The sequence below is a fragment of the Sitophilus oryzae genome, unplaced genomic scaffold (assembly GCF_002938485.1).
Source record: "Sitophilus oryzae breed Bouriz unplaced genomic scaffold, Soryzae_2.0 scaffold_359_pilon_pilon, whole genome shotgun sequence".
Classification (NCBI taxonomy): Eukaryota; Metazoa; Arthropoda; class Insecta; order Coleoptera; family Curculionidae; genus Sitophilus; species Sitophilus oryzae.
The window spans coordinates 2,248,350-2,268,759 of record NW_022146928.1 but is presented as its reverse complement, the minus strand read 5'-3'; the positions used below and the strand labels follow the sequence as shown (position 1 = coordinate 2,268,759).

Below are 20,410 nucleotides of genomic sequence, written 5' to 3'. Positions count from 1 at the left end.
TTCTCTTGCTATAAAAATTCAACGCGATCTCATTTCTAAAACTGTTCAAAACACAGCGGTTTTGAACTTAGAAAATGGACTTCGAATAGCTCAAATTTTCTTTCTCAGTTATCTCCAAATGAATGCAAAATTGATTCTTCTCTCTCTTTAAATATAAATTCTCTTTCTTCCTCTAAAGTTCTAGGACTAAACTGGAATCCCTCTACAGATGAATTTTTCTTTGATTCACCAGCGTTGTCCTTGACAAACAAAATCTGTAACAAACGCAATATTCTTTCACAACTCGCAAGCATATTCGATCCCTGTGGCATGTTAGTTCCTCTCACTCTTCACTTAAAACTGATTATACAAGATTTGTGTAAGTTAGGTATAAATTGGGATGATCCTGCTCCCAATAACATTGCTACATCTTGGCATCAACTCGTTCAAGAATTACCTTGTATTTTTTCTCTCAAAGTTCCTCGATATTTTCTCACTCTCAAATATTTATCCCTGGAAGTACATGGTTTTTGTGATGCTAGTGAAAAAGGCTATTGTGCAGTAATTTATTTTAGGATAATTCTTCCAGATAACTCTGTAAAAACAAATTTTGTCTGCGCTAAAGGCAAAGTAGCTCCACTCAAAAAATCTCAATTCCAAGACTGGAACTCTGTGCAGCCTTACTTCTGACCAGGTTAATTGATTTCGTTAGAACTTCTCTTTCTAATAAACTTATTAATGTTAGTACGATTGCATGGTCCGACTCGATGGTTGTTTTGCATTGGCTTAAAAGTGAACCATATAAGTGGAACACCTTTGTAAGCAATCGAGTTTCCCAAATTCAAGAGAAATTACCTCCTTCTTGTTGGCGTCATGTAGTCTCCAAAGACAACCCCGCTGATCCAGGTTCTCGTGGTCTTCAACCTAGCGAGTTACTCGACAATGCCTTATGGTGGGCGGGACCTCCATGGCTAAGCCAACCGGAATCTTATTGGCCGCAATCAATCTTTACTTTCCCTGAAATTGAAGAAGAACAACGAAAAGTTATATTGACATGTACTTCACAGCCCCTCATTGTTTGATACTCTCTTTGAAAAGTTCTCTTCTTTCTCTAAAATTATAAATATTGTCACGTTTTGCAGACGTTTCTCTATAATACTGACATTCTAAATCTCGTAAAACCTCCTCTCTCGAAATTTGAAATAAATGAAACTCTAGAATGTATTATTAAATGTGTTCAATCACAATATTATGCTAGGGAAATTCTCTTAATAAATAATTGCAAATCTCTACCTAAATACTTAAGAAAATTGACCCCCTTTATCGACACCAATGGAATTCTTAGAGTTGGTGGTCGCTTGCGCAATGCTTCTCTAAATTTCTCTCTCAAAAACATCCCGCACTCTTACCCAATAATCATAAATTTACTACTCTACTCATAGAATATACTCATAAACTCTATTTGCATCCCGGTCCCCAAACTCTTCACTATATTCTCGCTCAACAATACTGGATTGTTTCTGCTAGAAAAACAATTCGTAGTGTTCTCTTTAAATGTCCTCAATGCTTTCGCGCTAATCCAGTAATGCCTCAGCCTCCTATTATGGGAGATATTCCTGCTGTAAGACTTTCTCAAGTAAAACCTTTCTCTGAAGTTGGATGCGACTATGGTGGTCCATTCTCTTTATTAAGATATCGTGCACGAGGTGCTAAGTCCTGTAAAGCCTATATTTGCTTATTTGTGTGCATGGCCACGAAAGCTTTGCACTTAGAACTGGTTTCCGACCTTTCCTCCGAGACTTTTCTGGGTGCACTGCGTCGATTCATTTCTCGTAGAGGTCGCTGCAATCATATTTATTCCGATTGTGGAACGAACTTTGTCGGAGCTTCTAGAGAACTGATTAATATGCTAAAATCCGCCGCTGAGCAAGAACAAATTTCCTGGCACTTCAATCCTCCAAGCGCGCCTCATTTTGGTGGCCTGTGGGAAGCAGGAATAAAGTCTGTAAAACTCACATTAAAAGGGTCATTGGTGATCAATTGCTCACGTATGAGGAATTTTATACGCTACTGGTTCAAATAGAAGCAGTGCTTAATTCTCGTCCATTGTGTCCACAAAGCTCTGATCCTAATGATTTGTCAGTTCTTACTCCAGGACATTTTTAACCCTAGAGCCGTTAAACGCCCCTCCGGAAGATGATCTTTCCGGGATAAAATTAAATCATCTCTCTCGCTGGCAGTTGATATCACGCTTGCACCAAAGCTTTTTGGAGCCGATGGTCTAAAGAATACCTTCAAACACTTTTACAAAGAGCTAAATGGAATGACTCTACTATTCCAATAGAAATAAACTCGGTTGTTTTAATAAAAGATGATAATCTTATTCCGCTCAAATGGAGCATTGGAAGAGTCTTAGAGATTCACCCGGGCCATGATCGTGTTACACGCGTGGTTGCTTTGAGAGCAGCGAAGGGCATTCTTAAAAGACCAGTGACAAAGATATGCCCACTGCCTTACTGCAAATCTCATAATTAAAATTACTACTCTAAAAAAAAAAAAAAAAACATAATCGCAAAAAAAAACATAATCGCAAAAAAAAACATAATCTCATTATAAACATAATTAACATCTCTTATTTAATTACTTTTCTCTACTCTATAACAAATGTAAACTCTCTTAATATTTAATTAAATTACACTCATGCATTAACCCCAATAATGCATTTTTCTAAATTTCCTCTAAATTTAACTTCATAAATTTCACTCTTACTTTCTTTTAAACATAACGCATTTTTTCACTTTTTTTTATTTTACTTTACTATTCTCAAACGAAAATGGAAAATATTTCATTTTGGTGGGCGGTATGTTGGATTCTATCCCTTCCTCCCATCCTTTACCCGAAAAACCTTAGTGGGTACGTAGCCGTAGTCGAGTACGCAGCGTGACGAGAGAGAGACAAGATCGGCCGAGTACACAGTGTACACCTCCAAGCGCGCGCTATCCTCAAGTGTTTTGTTCAAGCAAAAAATCAACAGGTACGAGTCCAGAACGGGAATAAAGGTGAGTGCCCACAGTCCTGATACATTAACTCACCTTAATGAACTGAGCCCCTTAATTCTCGCCCGTAACATAGTCTATGATGCCTCGTTATCTGCAGGGCTAGCGAAATCTATACAAAAAATTCAAAATTCATGTATGCGATTCTCGTTTAATATACCCTATAGACATCACATTACACCATACCTAAATAGTAATTCTATATTATCAATGTGCAATAGACGTAAATGTCATATGTTATCATTTATTTATAAAGTTTTAAAACCGGAAAACCACCCTATTTAAATTCACTTTTCAATTCTCATGAACATTCTTATTTTACCAGAAATGTAAATAATTTCAAAGTCCCCAGCACAGAACTGCGGCATTTCAGAGATCTTTCAGCTTTGTAGCGATTCAATTGTGGCATCAGATTCCTAAATGCGTTCAAGAGCTTTCATATGAAAAATTTGTAAATAGTGTCAAGTCTATATATTTAGAACAACAAAAACAAAACCGTTAGAAATTTAAACGAGTGACTAACCTGCCTGCCTGCTTTCGTCGCCTTTTAGTTTTTAATTTTAATAATAACCTGATGATTTCAACTTAATTTAACTTTTCCCTGGTGCCCTAGCCTTCCTCCTGGTCATTCCCGTTGATTGCATTCTCTTTTTTTTGTATTTGAGTATATTTTATGTATTTTATTTTGAATTCTTTGTATTAATCTTTGTATCATTTATGCATGTATATTTGTTTTAAATATTTACAGGGCTGTGCGACACAAAAACATTTACTGTTTTTGTTTTTGTGTATCGGTTTTTTTTTTATAATCGCGACACAGTCCCATTTACTTAATTTTTTCTCTTTGTTTATTGTGTACATTAATGTTTAAAAAAAGTAAATAAACTATTTTGATTTGATTTGATTGATTTGATTTATGGTTTTTGGAATCCCAATTATGAACCTCGAATTTGGGACACTCTGTAGAACGATTCAATAATATAGGATGTCGGTGGTTACAGGGTCGAAAAATAAGACGCGCCAAATCACAATTTTCCCTTATTTTTGTCTAAATGAATTCCGCACATTTTTGACGTACACCATATATGAAAAATAAAAGGTTTGAACAATGGTAAACTATTACATTAGAATGTAATCTTCGTTGAATGAGCTATTTTAAAATATGTATAACTTGAAAAAAAAACAATTTCTTTGTTCATGAACTATACTGTATTGTATAACTTTGCTAGTGGTCATTATGTTGCATTGTTTTGAAATTTTGACAAAACAATAATTTTATAAAAAAATGAAATAGTAAGCCACGGTAAACTTGGTAGTATTCATGAATATTGTATTTTCAGGTGGTCAAAACTATCAGCACCAGATCTTGGCAGCTACATCTCTAGGCACATCAAATAACAACAAAAATACACTAAACCAAAGTTCTCAGTTGAAAGTAAAAAACGAAAAAGCAAGAACCAAAACGGTGGAGAACTTATGGATTATAACTGAAGGTCTGAACATATTGTACAAGGAGAATTGGACTATTTTAGCTGCACAGGAAATAACAAGGTAATACTATAAATCATAATTTTAAACAAAATTGAAAACAATAGTTATTTACAGTACAAGTGTGTTTATGAACATGATTACAACAACGAGTCGTTCTAATCACACGAGTGTTGTAATCATGTTTAAACGCACGTGTCATATACAACGTTTTATCTACAACCGAAAAATAAGAAAATGCTGTTTTAATTTTCGTTAATAGTCGCCCACCTTTAACACCTTTAACTATGACATTTGTCACATTTTTTTAATTATATTTGTGGGGAATTGTCATTATTATAAAAACTAGTTGTGTTATAGATTCATAACACCACTAGTTGTGTTATGAATCTCATAACGTAACTGAAATACTAAAAAAATAGTGATGTAAAATCGTTATAACTAAACGGTTGTAGATAAAAATTGATAACATATCAATACTCATTATTTTAAGATAAACATAACTAAATTATATAATAAACTTAAAATTAATATTGTCAAGTTTTTGAGCTTTCCAACTTATTTAATAACTTGAAGGATACATATTAAAAGCACTATAATATCTAGATAATTTTCATACTATAATAACTTTATAACTATAACACGTTTTATATTTTTACTCAAATTCAGTTAGTTGTATTTACTAGTTATAATGTTGATTATTTGACCAGGTTTCAAAACGAACTGCTAAAATCCATGGAGGATGAAATAGCGCATCAACAGCCTCTAGTAGTTACAAAAGACGGGGGCAGACATGTTGATCCTTTTGAATGGACATTTGCCAAGGCTTTCCTCTACTCTCTTACTGTTTTAACAACAATTGGTAAGTAGTTGTAAACTTTCTTTGCGTTAAGTACATTTGCCGTATTTTTTTATAATAATTTTCAATAAGTTAAATTGGTATGTTACTGTAAATAAGTACTTCCCAAAATGGTTCAGGAGGTTCAGAGGTTCACAGAAAACTCCTCATGGATCTACGTTGGCGTAAAAAAATGGGGATATCGCAAAGTTGTAAGTGAGGACGTACAAAATATAATACAGTACTACAAACTTGTAATTAAAGAAAATAATAATAATAATATGATGTAATTTCAACAGAAAAAACAGGAGCATCGAATGTTCAGAATTCAAGAACACTCAAGGATTCTTGAATAGTTGTATTTAGATATTTTCAATAGTATTTTCCTTTGTTATTTGTGTTTTCTTGCTTTCGATGACGCGACGGGAGAAGATATACCCAGGGTTGCCAACTGTCCCGATTTTGTCGGGCAGTCTCGATTTTGATCCAAAAGTCCCGCATCCTGCGATTTTTAATTGTTTAATAGCCATGTTTTTATTAAACAATAAAACTTTATTATTAAAAATACAGGTTTATTAATTTCTTGAATTTAAAAACAGTTCTTTTCCACGAATTATTTAAAATCTTAGAAATTTTAGATTTAAAAGAAGTAGATATTGATACTCTGTTTAATGAATATTCTATAATAAAAACTTGCGTAAAGGAAATTTGCCAAAAAGAATATAAAAATTATAGATAAAAAAATAAAGTATTTTTAAAACTAGAGTAAATTATATGCCTTCATTGTTTAAGGTTGTTATTTATATATTTTCACGTATGATGTTGAAGTAGATAGACGCTAGAAATAGATGTTCAGTTAAGTTCATTAGAACGGAACTTCAAATCTCATTTAATTTTAATATATCGCATGTGAGAATTTTTGGATTTTATTAAAAACGACGAGGCTCTTATTATTAATTGTATTATTATTAATTGCAACAAAACAAATAAAAAATATTCACACAAATTATAAATAAATTAGGATTGATTGACGTATTCAATTATTTTCGGTTACTTCCTCTTTCACCGGAAATTACTACAACTTGATTTTTAAATAACATCCTAGGTATTTTTTTACTTTATTCGATAGAATATGACACTTTGAATAGAATGACATATAATATGTCAGCTTTTGAAATTTTTGCATATGGTTTATTTGACATTATAACATGCGGTTCAAAACGACAATTTTACTAGAAATACAAAGTATGTGGTACAAATTATTCCAAAAAAAATTCTTTTTTAAAATATGCTAATGAGACACCCTCGTTCCGCTTGAAAAAATTGAGATATGATTAAAGATACGATTTGGGCATATTTTAACCGATCAGGACAAGACACTAAAAACATATTAGACCATCAAACCTATTTTTCCAAGGCCCCTTGATTAAATATTAGTGTTTTTAACACAGCCATGGCACTCGGGATTGAAATTCAAAATACAATTTTGTTTTAGGCAAAAATGTCAAAAGTTGACATCTGATACATCCCTCTATCCAAAGTGTCACTTTCTATCGAATAAAGTAAAGAGTGCCATTTCAAAAACAAAAGTTGTAGTCATTTCCGGTGAAACAGGAAGTGGCCGAAAACAATTGAATACGTCAATCAATCCTAATGTCATATACTAACACTAGCGTGTACCAGCGACTTCGTTCGTGTCGAATTAATCATTTGTAATGGTGATGATAAAGCAAAGCAAGAATTTCAATTAAAATACATACTGGATAAAATTTTCTCACATTTATGTCAGCATGAGAAAAAACAATATGGCGATATTATTATAAAACTTGGTAATATTTGAAGGGTAGTTTCGTCTCGTTGGAATTTGACTTTCGAAAAATCCGTTTGCCAAAAATAAGCTTTTTACGTCAAGCAGTTTAAGCAGAATAGTGGTTAATAAATTACTCAACTTTTTGGAACACCCTGTATGATTTTTTTAAAAATTTCAAAATATGTAAAAAAACAAATAAATTATGCTTGTCCAAGCGTTTTCCCGAAAGACTAACCGTTTTGTATCCTCTTGGAATTTGAGATTCGAGAAACCCCTCCTTATCGAACCTCTACACCCCACAGTTAATCCGTTTGCCAAAAATCAGCTTTAAACGTCAAGCAGTTTAAGCAGAATCGTGATTACTTAATGGTCATATTTTATGAAACACCCTGTATAAATTTATAAAAAATTTTAAAATATGTAAAACAACAAAATAAAATATACGTGTTTAAGAATATTTCCGAAAAACTCACCGGTTTTTAAATAAAAAATATTTTAATATTTGAGGGATAGTTTCACCCTCTTAGAATTCGAGTTTCGAAAAATCCCTTCTTATCGAACCTCTACACCCTAAAGTCAATCTGTTTTCCAAAAATCAGCTTTTTACGTCAAGCGCTTTAAGCAGGATCGTGATTAATCAAAGACCAGATTTTTCGAAACACTTTGTATACGTATATGTGTTTAAGCGTTTTTTCGGAAACTTGACCGTCATTTAAATAAATAATATTGTAATATTTGAGGGGTGGTTTCACCCTCTTGGAACTGGAATTTCGAAAAATCCCTTCTTATCGAACCTCTACACCCTAAAATCAACCTGTATGCCAAAATTGAGCTGCTTACGTTGAGCGGTTTGGGCAGGATCGTGATTAATCAGTATATCAGTCAGTTACGGATTTTATACCTATATTAGTATAGATTTTTCTTCGTTTTTTTTAAATGGAACACCTTGTATATTAATTTTTCAGTAGATGGAGAATTAAAAAATGAACATTTTTTGTATTTACAGTATTTTAAAATTTTTGACGGTGTCTAAGATATTCGCGGTTTTATATTTCATATAGCATTTTCCATAGTAAGTTTTTATCAAAGCCACCCAATACTTTTTCTCTCGAATTTTACGGTTGAAGGAACCATACGAAATAATACTGGCCCCCTTTCTTGAATTATAACTCACCATATAGTCTCAGAGATACCCATAGAGAACATCGAAAAAAGTCACCTTGTCTCACTAGATCTCTCAGTCGGTCCAACCCCAGCTCTACGTCACAAAAAGGCAAAATTCAGTACGCCCACAATTCATATTCGCCCCTTGTAAAAAAACAAAACACTTCCATGGAGTGGCTCTAAACGCGAACGGAGGAAAAACAGGCGGCAGCAGGAAACTGCTGCGGCAAGGGAGCGGCGTCTTTGTATTCGCCGACGCTTAAGTTTTTGCCTCGAAAATAAAACTTCTTAGGAAATAAGTGTTAAAAACCGTCTCCCTTGAGTGCTCTCCACGGTGCGGCCGCTCCTGCTGCGGAAGCCGAAAGCCCAGGCAGGTCCGCAGAAATATCGACAAGTCAGATAAATTCGAAATATCGGCCTACGGTAGTCTTAAATCTAAACGGCCGGAAGTCGGTCTAGTATAAATCATAATCTTGAAATAATACTGGATATTTCGACAACGAAAGAAAAATTTCAAAAATAAACAGGTAGTTTTTGTAAAATACCACTGCGTAGAATCCATATGGAAACCGGATTTTTACTCGTAAAACAAATGTATCTGACCTAAAACATCCTCTACATTATCATATCATATATATAAACACCCGTTTAAAATAAGAAAGTTGCTGTAAACTTCCGGTATTTCTGGAAGTGCCGCCATATTGAAAATATTTTTCATCGATAGATCTCGTTGTAAAACGATTGTAAAATAATGTGCAAAAAATCTCCGATCTAGATATTGTGGTTCTCTAGAAACTTCTAATGCATGCCCAGCCTGGGACACCCTGTATACCGGGTGGGTCTCAAAAATGGCTCACCCGTATAATTTTTTTATTTTTTCTGATAAAAAAAAACGAGATAAGAAGTAACACGACAACAAAAAATGCCTCAAAAATTGTCCCCTTGATATGTAAATTGACGTAATTCGCCAAATATTCATACTATCATCGGCAGAGGCAATATTAAATACTGTTCGTTTTCAAATTGTTACCTTGTATAACTAACATTAAATAAATGTTTTTGAGAAAAAAAATATTTAAAATTTTTGGACGAAAAAAACTTGTATAGCCTAAAAGTCAAATTTATTCATTACCGCTGCCACTGTGAAATAAAGAGAAGATATGTGGCTATCTATTTCAAAAATTAATTTGTTCAAATGTCATATAATAATGGCGGTAGCTGTCATGGAATTGAGCGATTAAAAAATTATCATAAATCATTTTTTTCCAAATGGAAACCCACTTTTTTATTTCACTAATGAAAAGGTTTTTCAATTTGTTACTTTTTAACATGTTCCTATACAATAAATAGTTTTTGAGCTATTTAAGACTTAATTTGAAAACGTATATTTTTCTTCATTTTATCTTTTTTCCTTTGACATTACCACCATACCATACCATACCGCCATTATTCGCTGACGAGTATTTGACACGCATCAGAAGATGGTCACGCAAGGCGTTTTCTTTCATGAGCTTTTCTGTGACTGAAAAGCCCAATACGTGATGTTATCTGTCTACCGCACTCCAGACATTCAAAAATCTCATTGCCTTGTTGCCTCTTCACTTTTTGGTTGTCGCTCTTAACTGACTTTACAATTCTTCTCCATTCCGTTCTATTGTGAGCTGCCTCTTCCCACTCATTCTGCTTGTTAATTCCCTTTAAGTTTTCGTGGAAAATATCCTTGAACCTTTTGAGTTGTCCACCCGGCCTCCTCTTACCGTCTACAAGCTCACCGTAAAGCAGAGATTTTGGTATGCGGTTTTCTTGCATTCTGCATACGTGACCAGCCAATCTTAAGCGGGACTTTGTAATCATGACTTCAATACTCTCGCAGTTAGCCCTTTCAAGGACCGATACGTTAGAGACGTGATGGAACCATATTATTCTTAAGAGTTGTCTAAGATGTCTCTGTTGCAACTTGTTTAATGCGTTCATGTGTCGGCGGTACGGCACCCAGGTTTCGCTTCCATATAACATGGTGGGAATTATTATCGCTCGGTACACCGCAAGTTTCGTTTTTGTGCTCAAGTCATGATTGTAGAAAACCCTGTCTTTTAATTTCCAGAATGCTCTTGATGATGCTCAGAATGCTCTTGATAATGCCTTTGACATTAAGTGTCAAACGGGCAGACAATTTATTTCCATCTGTCAGAAAACGAATTATTTGAAGTTTCTATATTATAAATACTGCCTGCCTTATAAGTTTAAAATAGTTATTTACAGTACAAGTGTGTTTATGAACATGATTACAACAACGAGTGTGAACGATTAGAACACTTGTGTCTAGCCCTAGCAAGCAACTATTAAGCCCGACCAATCACGTTGGAGTTTTTGACAAACACAAATGAATTAACACACTTCAAATAACCACACTAACCAACCTGATTGGTCAAGCTTAAAAGTTGACTGCTAGGGCTAGACACTTCTGATTAGAACGACGAGGTCGTAGAATGAGTCGTTCTAATCACACGAGTGTTGTAATCATGTTTAAACGCACGTGTCATGGACAACGTTTTATCTACATCCGAAAAATAAGAAAATACTGTTTTAATTTTCGTTTATTAGTCGCCCACCTTTAACACCTTTAACTATGACATTTGTCACATTTATGCTGAAAAGTCAATTTGCCCTGTCAAGTAAACGCGAGCACTTTTTGCCCAGAAAAATCATTTTAAAAATTACGATGAGCGATTCCGAAAGTCTCCCTTCAGATGTAGAACTTGCCGCAGTACGTGCCACGAAATCTTTATTGCCGGAAAAGTTAATATATTTAAATGTTCGTAGTTGTTTTTCATTATTATAGCAACTAGTTGTGTTATAGATTCATAACACCACTAGTTGTGTTATGAATCTCATAACGTAGCTGAAATACTAAAAAAATAGTGATGTAAAAACGTTATAACTAAACGGTTGTAGATAAAGTGTATTTATAAAAATGTATCTCGTATTTTTGTTCTTTAGTGATCTAATAGTTGATATTATTCATAATATTTCGTATAATCGAAAAAAAGCAGCGCAAAGTTGGCTCGGCTGCTTTTTGAACAAAGCGTCACAAGATGATATCGCCAGATCTATAGTTGTGATCTATTATTTTACATCACGTGACGTTTAAAGTCATAGGCTATTGGTTAAAATCAAGAAAAATATACGCTTTAAAACTAAATCCTAAATAACTTAAACTTAAAAAACATGTATAATCTTAAAACTTAAAAAACATGAAATAAAAAAGTTGGTTTCCATTTGAAAAAAATTATTTATGATAATTTTTTAATTGCTCAATTCTAAATAGATAGCCACATGTATTCTCTTTATGCCACAGTGGCTGTGGTAATCACTAAATTTGACGTTTTACATATATACACATATTGTTGATAGACATTTTTTTTATTTAAAATGAGGGCATCCATTTAAAATAAGAAAGTTGCTGACAACTTCCGATATTTCCGGAAGTGCCGCCATATTGAAAATATTTTTAGTTGATAGATCTCGTTGTGAAACTATGATGTGCAAAAAATCTCCGAGCTAGATGTTGTAGTTCTCTAGAAACTTAAAATGCACGTACACATCCTGTAGATGTTCCCCAAAGTTTTCTTTATTAAAAATATAATAAAATAGCGAGACTCGAAAGAAGGATTTTAAATAACATCGTAGGTCCAAGTTGCAGTATAAAGCTTCATCTAACTTTCAAAAAGGCTATGCAAATTCGGCCCCGACTAAGCAAACTGTCCCGAATAGAAGAAAAATGTCAGAATAAGCTGAACTCAAGTTCCGCAATATTTTCCTGCTATCAGTAATGTTTTATTTAAATGCGTTAATGTTTATTTGTTTGCTGGCCCGCCCTGCCACCGGAAACAATTTGTTAAATAAATTTATAGCGAAGTGCTGAGAAGGCGGAAATTCCCAAACTTTTTATTTTTGTTCCGTTAAACATGCCATGTGAATTATACGGAATCTGTTGGATATGTGTTTGTGTTAATGTAAATAATACTGGTATACCGGGTGAGTCTCAAAAGTGGCTCACCCCTATAACTTTTTTTAATTTTTCAGATAAAAAAACGAGATTTTGTATATTTTTTTCGAACTATCTATATGACATAAATTAGGATTAATCGATGTAGTCAAATTGTTTTTGGTCACTTCTTGTTTCACCGGAAATGGCTACAACTTTTGATTTTTAAATGGCACCCTCGGTATATTTTTACTTTAGTCAATAGAAAATGACACTCTGTATAGAATGACATATTATTATATGTCAACTTTTGACATATTCGCTTAAAAACAAATCGCATTTTAAATTTCAATCTAGAGTGCCATGGCTGTGTTAAAAACACTATTTTTTTATTAAGGAAAAATAGTTTTGATCGTCTAATGCTTTTAGTTTCCAAAAAAATATTTTATGGGTATTTCGCCACTGCACTGCAAGAAAATCTACAAAATAAAATAGTTATTTTTTGTAAACACTTCTGCGTTAAACCTAGGTTCATCCTAGGTTAAACCTAATGTACCCTAAAATAATTGAATTGAGAAATCAATCAATCCTAATTTATGTCACATACTAGCATATAATATAAAATATCGTTTTATTATCTGAAAAAATAAAAAAGTGATAGGGGTGAGCCATTTTTGAGATGCACCCGGTATAGATATTTTCTCTTTGCTTCAAATTTAAATTTATGTTTTCAAAGAAAAACTCTTTTATTTAGATATCCTGAAAAAATCTAACCCTGAGTGAAAAATAATTCAGTTTTCATTCTTTATAACAAATTTTGCTTATTCGAAAATGATTAATTCCATTTATAATTTTTCAAATTTTCCTACCGTTTTAGAAGACTGAGAATATGATTAAATATCGATAAGGTAAAAGTATGAATACAAGTTTCTGGTAAAATCAATTCGTTCCCATTATTACTGTGTTAGTTTTGGTGTTCTCCATAAACACAACACGCGCGTTTCGCTAAAGATATTAGCATGATTAAAACTGAATTAATATCTACAAATTCAGAGTTTATATAAAGGCAAACTGGTTGAGAAAATCGCATATTAAAATCTAGAAAGATATTGAAATAAACAAGGTGTTTCATCCAACCAAACCAAAACATGTGCCATCTCTTATAGGGAGATTCCCCACATAAAATTCGTTTTATTTTTCATTTTAACATATGTCCGATTCTGCCTTGTTTCGTAGTTACAGGGAGTTAAAGTCTTAATATTCTATCGATTTATTATAATTTTCTTCCAAGTACTTTTAGTAATTCGAATAAAATTTTGAGGATAGACGTTACTACAAGTACTACATATTTTAGTGCTAAAAAAGTGGAGATAAATTCATTAGGGACGTGCATACAGGTTATCACTGGAATATTTTTCCAAAAAAAAAACATGTGAGTCACTGACTTTTTTCTTTTGATATCAAAATTGATTGGTCCCAATCATTCCTGATCACTCGGTTAATCAGTGATATGTACCACAATATCGACAAAGTACGAAACCGGATCAGCTAGTATAATATGAAAATTTTATTCGTAAATTTATATTATACGGCCAGTAAAAGAAAAGACTACAAAAATTGCAGTTAGAATGGTATATAGTATATATAGTTTTAAAAAACTATATAAGAATTATATATATATAGTTTTAAAAATATATAGTTTTAAAAATATATAGCTTTAAAAACATAGTTTTAAAAATATATAGTTTTAAAAATATCTAGTTTTAAAAATATATAGTTTTAAAAAACTATATATAGTTTTATACCCATATATAGTTTTATACCCATATATAGTTTTAAAAAACTATACCGGGTGTTGCATTGTCGAGCGGGACATAGGAAATCCCATGTAAATTTTAATGGGGTCAATTATTGGCTTCCCTAATTATTTTAGAGAATAATTCTATTTAGGTTTATTGAAGAGCACTAAACCCACTTTCAAAAGAATAACTTTAGATATTTTTGATTAGCCCGTTTACGAGTTATCGCCGATTTTTTTAAATATTTCTCCTTTCTTATGGCTCTATATTTACTTATGAGCACCAGTCAAGGTAAAAGATAACTGTCAAATGAAGTTATCATTTCAGGAATTTATATATTTAGTGCTTTGTTATTATTATTAAAAACTCATACCTACATCGAAAATATTAGCCATGAATTACACTACCGAAGAAAAAGTATTGATGATTAAATGTAATTATTATTAAGGAAATAGTTATCAAAAAGGTTTCGGACATGTTTGCTGCTCTGTATCCGAATAGACCGATGCCTGGAAAATCTACAATCGCAAGGAATATCCAGAGATTTGAGACCAAAGGTACCCTAATAAATAACTGCAGATGTGAAGCAAGGCAAGAACAAAGAAAAGATGCAAGAAATGATACCGACTTGGAAGTTTTATTGTGCGTGGAAGAGAACGATGGAAAGATCAGCACAAGGAAACTTGAGGATGAAATAGGAATATATCACACTACAGCGTTTCGAATTTTGAAACGACATAAATACTATTCCTTCAAATATGAAAAGCACCAAGAGCTACGAGATGGGGACGAAATACGGCGGCAGGCGTTTTGTTTTGATATGATGGAAAGAGCAAACACTGATAGGGAATTTTTTAAAAACATATGTTTCACTGACAAATGCACCTTTAACTTAAATAATGAACCCAATGTTCAAAATTCTCGATATTGGAACAAAGAAAACAACACACAACACAGGTTTGTCGAAACAAGGACGCAATATCCACAGAAAGTAAATGTTTGGGCAGGGATATTCGGACACAATATTATCGGGCCATTATTTCTTACGCGAAATTTAAATGCAGAATATTATTTGGAACTACTCGAAAATCATATTTTACTTGCTTTACATGATGCCGCTAGGGAAAATCAGGACGTTTAGTACCAAATGGATGGCTGCCCGGCACATAGTACCCTGGCTGTTCGGGAATATTTAAACAATAGTTTTAACGGAAACGTTATTGGCCTAAATCATAAGTAAATCGGCCAGCAAGGTCTCCTGATATTTCGCCCAATGATTTCTTTCTCTGGGGCCATTTAAAAACAGGATATACAAGGATAAAAAATACTCAAATCTAGACGAGTTAAAAAATGCTATTTCTGCCGAATGCAATAGAATTTCAGTTCATTTATTATGTGTGTATTCATTCTTATCAATTTAATAGTACCCCTAAATTAATAAGTTTTTGAATATTGTAATAATACTATAATTAACCTTGTAATTGATTACTTTATTTTACTTTAATTCATATTAATTTGTATTTATAAATACATCTTTAAGATTTCCGATGTAGGAATGAGTTTTCAATAACAATAAAGCACTAAATAGGTAAATTTCTGAAATGACAACTTCATTTGACAGTTATCTTTTACCTTGACTGGTGCTCATAAGTAAATACAGGGCCATAAAAAAGGAGAAATATTTAAAAAGAAATCTGCGATAACTCGTAAACGTGCTAATAAAAAATATTTAAAGTTATTCTTTTGAATATTTGTTTTAGTGCTCTTCAATAAACCTAAATAGAATTATTCTCTAAAATAATTAGGGAAGCCAATAATTGACCCCATTAAAATTTACATGGGATTTCCTATGTCCCGTCCGACGATGCAACACTCGGTATAAGAATCCTTGCCATTTAACTGCTAATATAGAAATTTAATTCCACACTGTGTTCATCATAATGTGGATCAACCTGCTCACTACCAGTTTCGGAGCCCTACTTCATCATCAGGTGAGCTTGGGTCCATTCCACACACAAAATGACAAATACAGCGCAGAGTATCTAATTCCGACTTATCGGAAAGTAGGTACTGGTTAGATATTAAGTCCCGCACGGGAGATAACGGCCTGCGTACAATGGCGGTACTTTTGTACCACCGAGGCGCAACTATCGATAGTAAAAAGGATTTTTTTCAGGCAAGCCAAATTATAAAATGGACCTAAGCTCACCTGATGATGGAATAGGGCTTCGAAACCGGTAGTGAGAGCAGGTTGATTATGACAAACACAGTGTTAATTCCACACTGTGTTTTTTTCCACACAATTTCTATATTAGCAGTTAAATGGCAAGAATTATACTGCAAGAAATTTGTTTTCCAGTTTTAAAAAACATTACATTAACTATCATAAAATATTTTACATTTATAACAGCTTTATAAAAAGTAAAAACAAGTATTTTGGAAAATATATTACCGTTCCGTGTATTTTCAGCGTCATAATTTTCTAGAAACTAAAATAATTTTTGCTTAATACCATCGCGGAAGAGACCTAAATAAAGTGGCAACGTTTTGAGCGCACATAAATAATCTGGGATCTCATAAATCGTTTCCTTTATTTAACATAAAACCGTTCTTTTTTCGTTCAAAAACCACAAGCAGGCGGTGGGAAACAATCCTTGATATATAAATTTAATATGCCACAGCCATAAATTTGATATTTTACGATTATTTAGATTCGGGTGGTATAAAGAAATAAAAAGAAGTCAGAGCTTTTAAAAGAAAAACACCTACAAAAATTGCTTACGGGAAAAGCATCGAAGTAGAATAGTGGTTTTGGATCTTTAAATTGGTTTAATTTTTTTATTTTATTTTTCAAAATGTTTTTAAATTAAACTTATTTCAGTATATATGTGTGCTAAAAGTGATTTTATTTTTAGGGCTAGTATATTTCGACTCTAGAAAGGCGTCTATGAGTTTTTTTTGCGAAAAAAAGGTTTTGAAAATTTGAAATTTTTGGAAAAAAAAATTTGGAGTTTTTATTTTATTTTTAAGTTAAAAAGCATAATTTTATGATACTTTGGCAACATAAGTAGTAGATTAAATTTAAAAGAAAGAAAACCCAGAAAAGCCATTTATTTTAAATTAACTAAAGTAAAATAACTCAGTTATTTTGGACTTATTTGAAAAATAATAAAGAAAAAATATGTTTTTTTCCACAGCAACGTTAAAATTGCCTTATATCTATCAAAATAGTAGATAAAATAGTACTTTAACCGCAAGGGTAGATTAAATGAAACTTTAACAGCGAGGATAGGTTAAAAACATTATTTCTTCTCGCACATTTTTTAATTGCTTCCATTTTTGAAAATTTTTGTATTCCATTTCATAAGTTATTCGGGATTTAAATGTAAGTAGTTTAGATATGGCGTTTGTCACCTCAGCCTGAATATCTGTTAGTAATTTGCTTATTTTATTTTGAGCCATTTCTGGCTCCAATTCAATCAGCAATCGACACGAAAAAGAATTAAAAAATATTGACTCAAAACTGACAACTAAAGAGACAGCTTTATTTATTTGTCAAATTACATAGAAACCTACGCCAACCCAGCACAATATTTTTTCTACTCGTAATAAATTCCTTGAAATAATAATTTCTCAATATTTTTTAAAACGTAACTCGCTATGGAAAAAAATATTGTTTTATACACGACGATAAAATTGCATTATCGTCTCCCGAAATTAATTCACTCGCGAATTAATCTTTAAAAAAATACCATTTTATCGTCTTGTATAAAAAATAACTATTCTTTTATCGGGAATCGGGATCTACCAGCCCTGAAAATATTTGCACTTATTTGAAACTCATCCTGTATAATCATAATTTTAAATATAAACTTTTGTAAACGGGTGAAAAAAGAACAGCAAGTAAATGCCTGTTTTAAAATATTTTAAAAATAAAATAACAAAAATGTTTTTAAGAAAATGTCTATACCTATGTGGCGGATTCATCTCTCCAAAAAAATCCTTTATGGGTATTTCGCCACTGCACTGCAAGAAAATCTACAAAATAAAATAGTTATTTTTTGTAAACACTTCTGGGCGTCAAACCTAAACGGATGCTGCTTGTCAGAAGTTATGTTTGCAGTAATACAAATTTGCCTAATAAAGAAAAAAATGCTTAACGTTTCGGAAAGTTATCTCTTTCGGTCGTCGGAAGCAAAAAAATACAAAGAATAAAGAAAAAAAAACCATTTAAAATATTTAAATTCAACTATTCGAGAACACTTTACTTTTTTAATACAGATACGTCTACAAGAAACCGTTAACGTTCTGTTAAAATGACATTATATCAAGTTAAACTTCAAAATTAACAATTACTACCTGATAACAATTACTTAATAAGGTAAAACCAAAAAGCCCCAAACTTTCTGTATGATTATTTTTAATTTTTACGTATGTTATGTTTATTTATGTTATCTTCTTTAAAATCAAAAAAGCGATTGCCATAGATTACTAACATTTACAGATGCATAAGCAATACATTTATTTTTATTAGATTGAATTAAAAAAGCCTCTTTTATTTTTCTTTTAAAGGCTATCGCTTCTTTCATTGTAATTTTGGCGTTATTAAAATTTATTCTGTGCCCTGTGTCCCATGAATGCTGACAAATCTTAGATTTGTGAAAATCTCCCTTTCTTAAATAATCTTTATGTTCTTTAATTCTAACATTAAGGGTCTAGATGTTTCACCAATGTAAAATTTATTTATTAATTTTTTTTATATTTATAAAAATGTTTTTGTTATTTTATTTTTAAAACGTTTAAATCTAATCATCCACATGGAATTACCACATAACTATTTACTCATAATCAATTTTATCAATTTTATACACGTTTTACGTAATAATTGACATAATTTAATACCGACTAATGAGAGAAAATTGGTCTCATTGTTAGAGTTATTATGGAAATTATCCTTCATTCGCTATCGACATAATCAATAATTTTTTTGGGAGGTCTAATTTTGACCTGCTCTAATGCATTAATTTTCACTTAATATTCCATTAATTTTGCTAAAAAATATCATTAGAGTATAATATCATCTACTTTTTGCTAAATAATCTTTTATTAGGATTTTATATATTTTTCAGACAAAAAAATATACAGGGTGCTGCAAATTCCAGGTACAATCATGGTATCTCGGTAACCGTAAATCGAAACAAAATATCTGCTGAGAAACATTGCGAAACAGTTTCGTCACATTTTTGAACATAAATTGCTTTTTGTTTCGAAAACTTTTACCAAAATATAGTTACGCTACATAAGCTATAACAATAAAGATCTTAGTGTCAAAATTCTTCGAAACTTTTAAGAAACAAATGTAGCTCACATTTACAAAGATTTCGTACCTGTTTTGTGCCTGAAAAGTTTCCATAATTTATTTGATATACTGTCAAATATAAGAACATAACCTTACTTTATTGTTTGTATTTTGTTCTGCAGTTTTTGCATTTAAGCATTATTCAAGTTTTTATAGTACTAGAGGACATATAGTGAGTAGAAGGACATATAGTGAGTATAAAAATATGTACAGATATTTTTCTTATGCGATTTTATAATTATGTATTAGACGCATTACAGAGATGATTTTTTTTTAATAAATTTAATAACAACCACTACCTAGACCCAATAGGAGACCGAAGAAAAATGTGACCAGCAAATGTTTTTTCCACAATGTTTTTATGTTTTAATGTTTAACAATGTAACATGTTTTTATGTTTTAATTGTATTGTAGAGATATTTTAATTATCTTGACCAGATGTTTTGATTGCCGTTGTTGACAGGTGACTCTAGTTTGGAATTTTGACACAGATAGCGCTAAATCGAAACATTTTGGTAACAAGGTTTCCATTTATTGTCGATTTATTTTCGAAACACGAGTTCCTCCCTTTTTAGAAACAAATATGATATAATGTAAATGATTTGTATCCGACTCCATGTCAGTTTTATAAAATAATGAATTAAAATTCCGCCATGTTGGGTAGTGATAGTGTTTTAAACTAAAAATATTTGTTTTTATCGGCTGTTGAGCTTTTACTTGAGCTTAACTCATAAGAACGCGTTCTATTTACACTGATTTATATATTTTTATAAATAAAACAACAAGGATATAGAAATAAAAATAAAAATCTATATCTCAAACAAAAATATTTTGTAGCAACAAATAATGGTATATAGAAGGAGCATTAAAAATATGAAAGTATATTATTAAACGATGAATTTGCTTTTGCCAGACATTTTTTGTGCGAG

At 31.9% G+C, this 20,410-nt stretch overlaps 1 protein-coding gene across 1 annotated transcript in view; it reads left to right on the top strand.

The window, feature by feature from the left end:
• Positions 1–20,410, top strand: part of LOC115885046 (potassium channel subfamily K member 18) — a 555,195-nt gene that overhangs the window by 467,849 nt on the left and 66,936 nt on the right. Inside the window, exons 6-7 of the mRNA XM_030903795.1 lie at positions 4,376–4,586; positions 5,234–5,385. Of these exons, the coding sequence (XP_030759655.1) occupies positions 4,376–4,586; positions 5,234–5,385 (363 nt within the window). The remainder of the gene's footprint in view (positions 1–4,375; positions 4,587–5,233; positions 5,386–20,410) is intronic.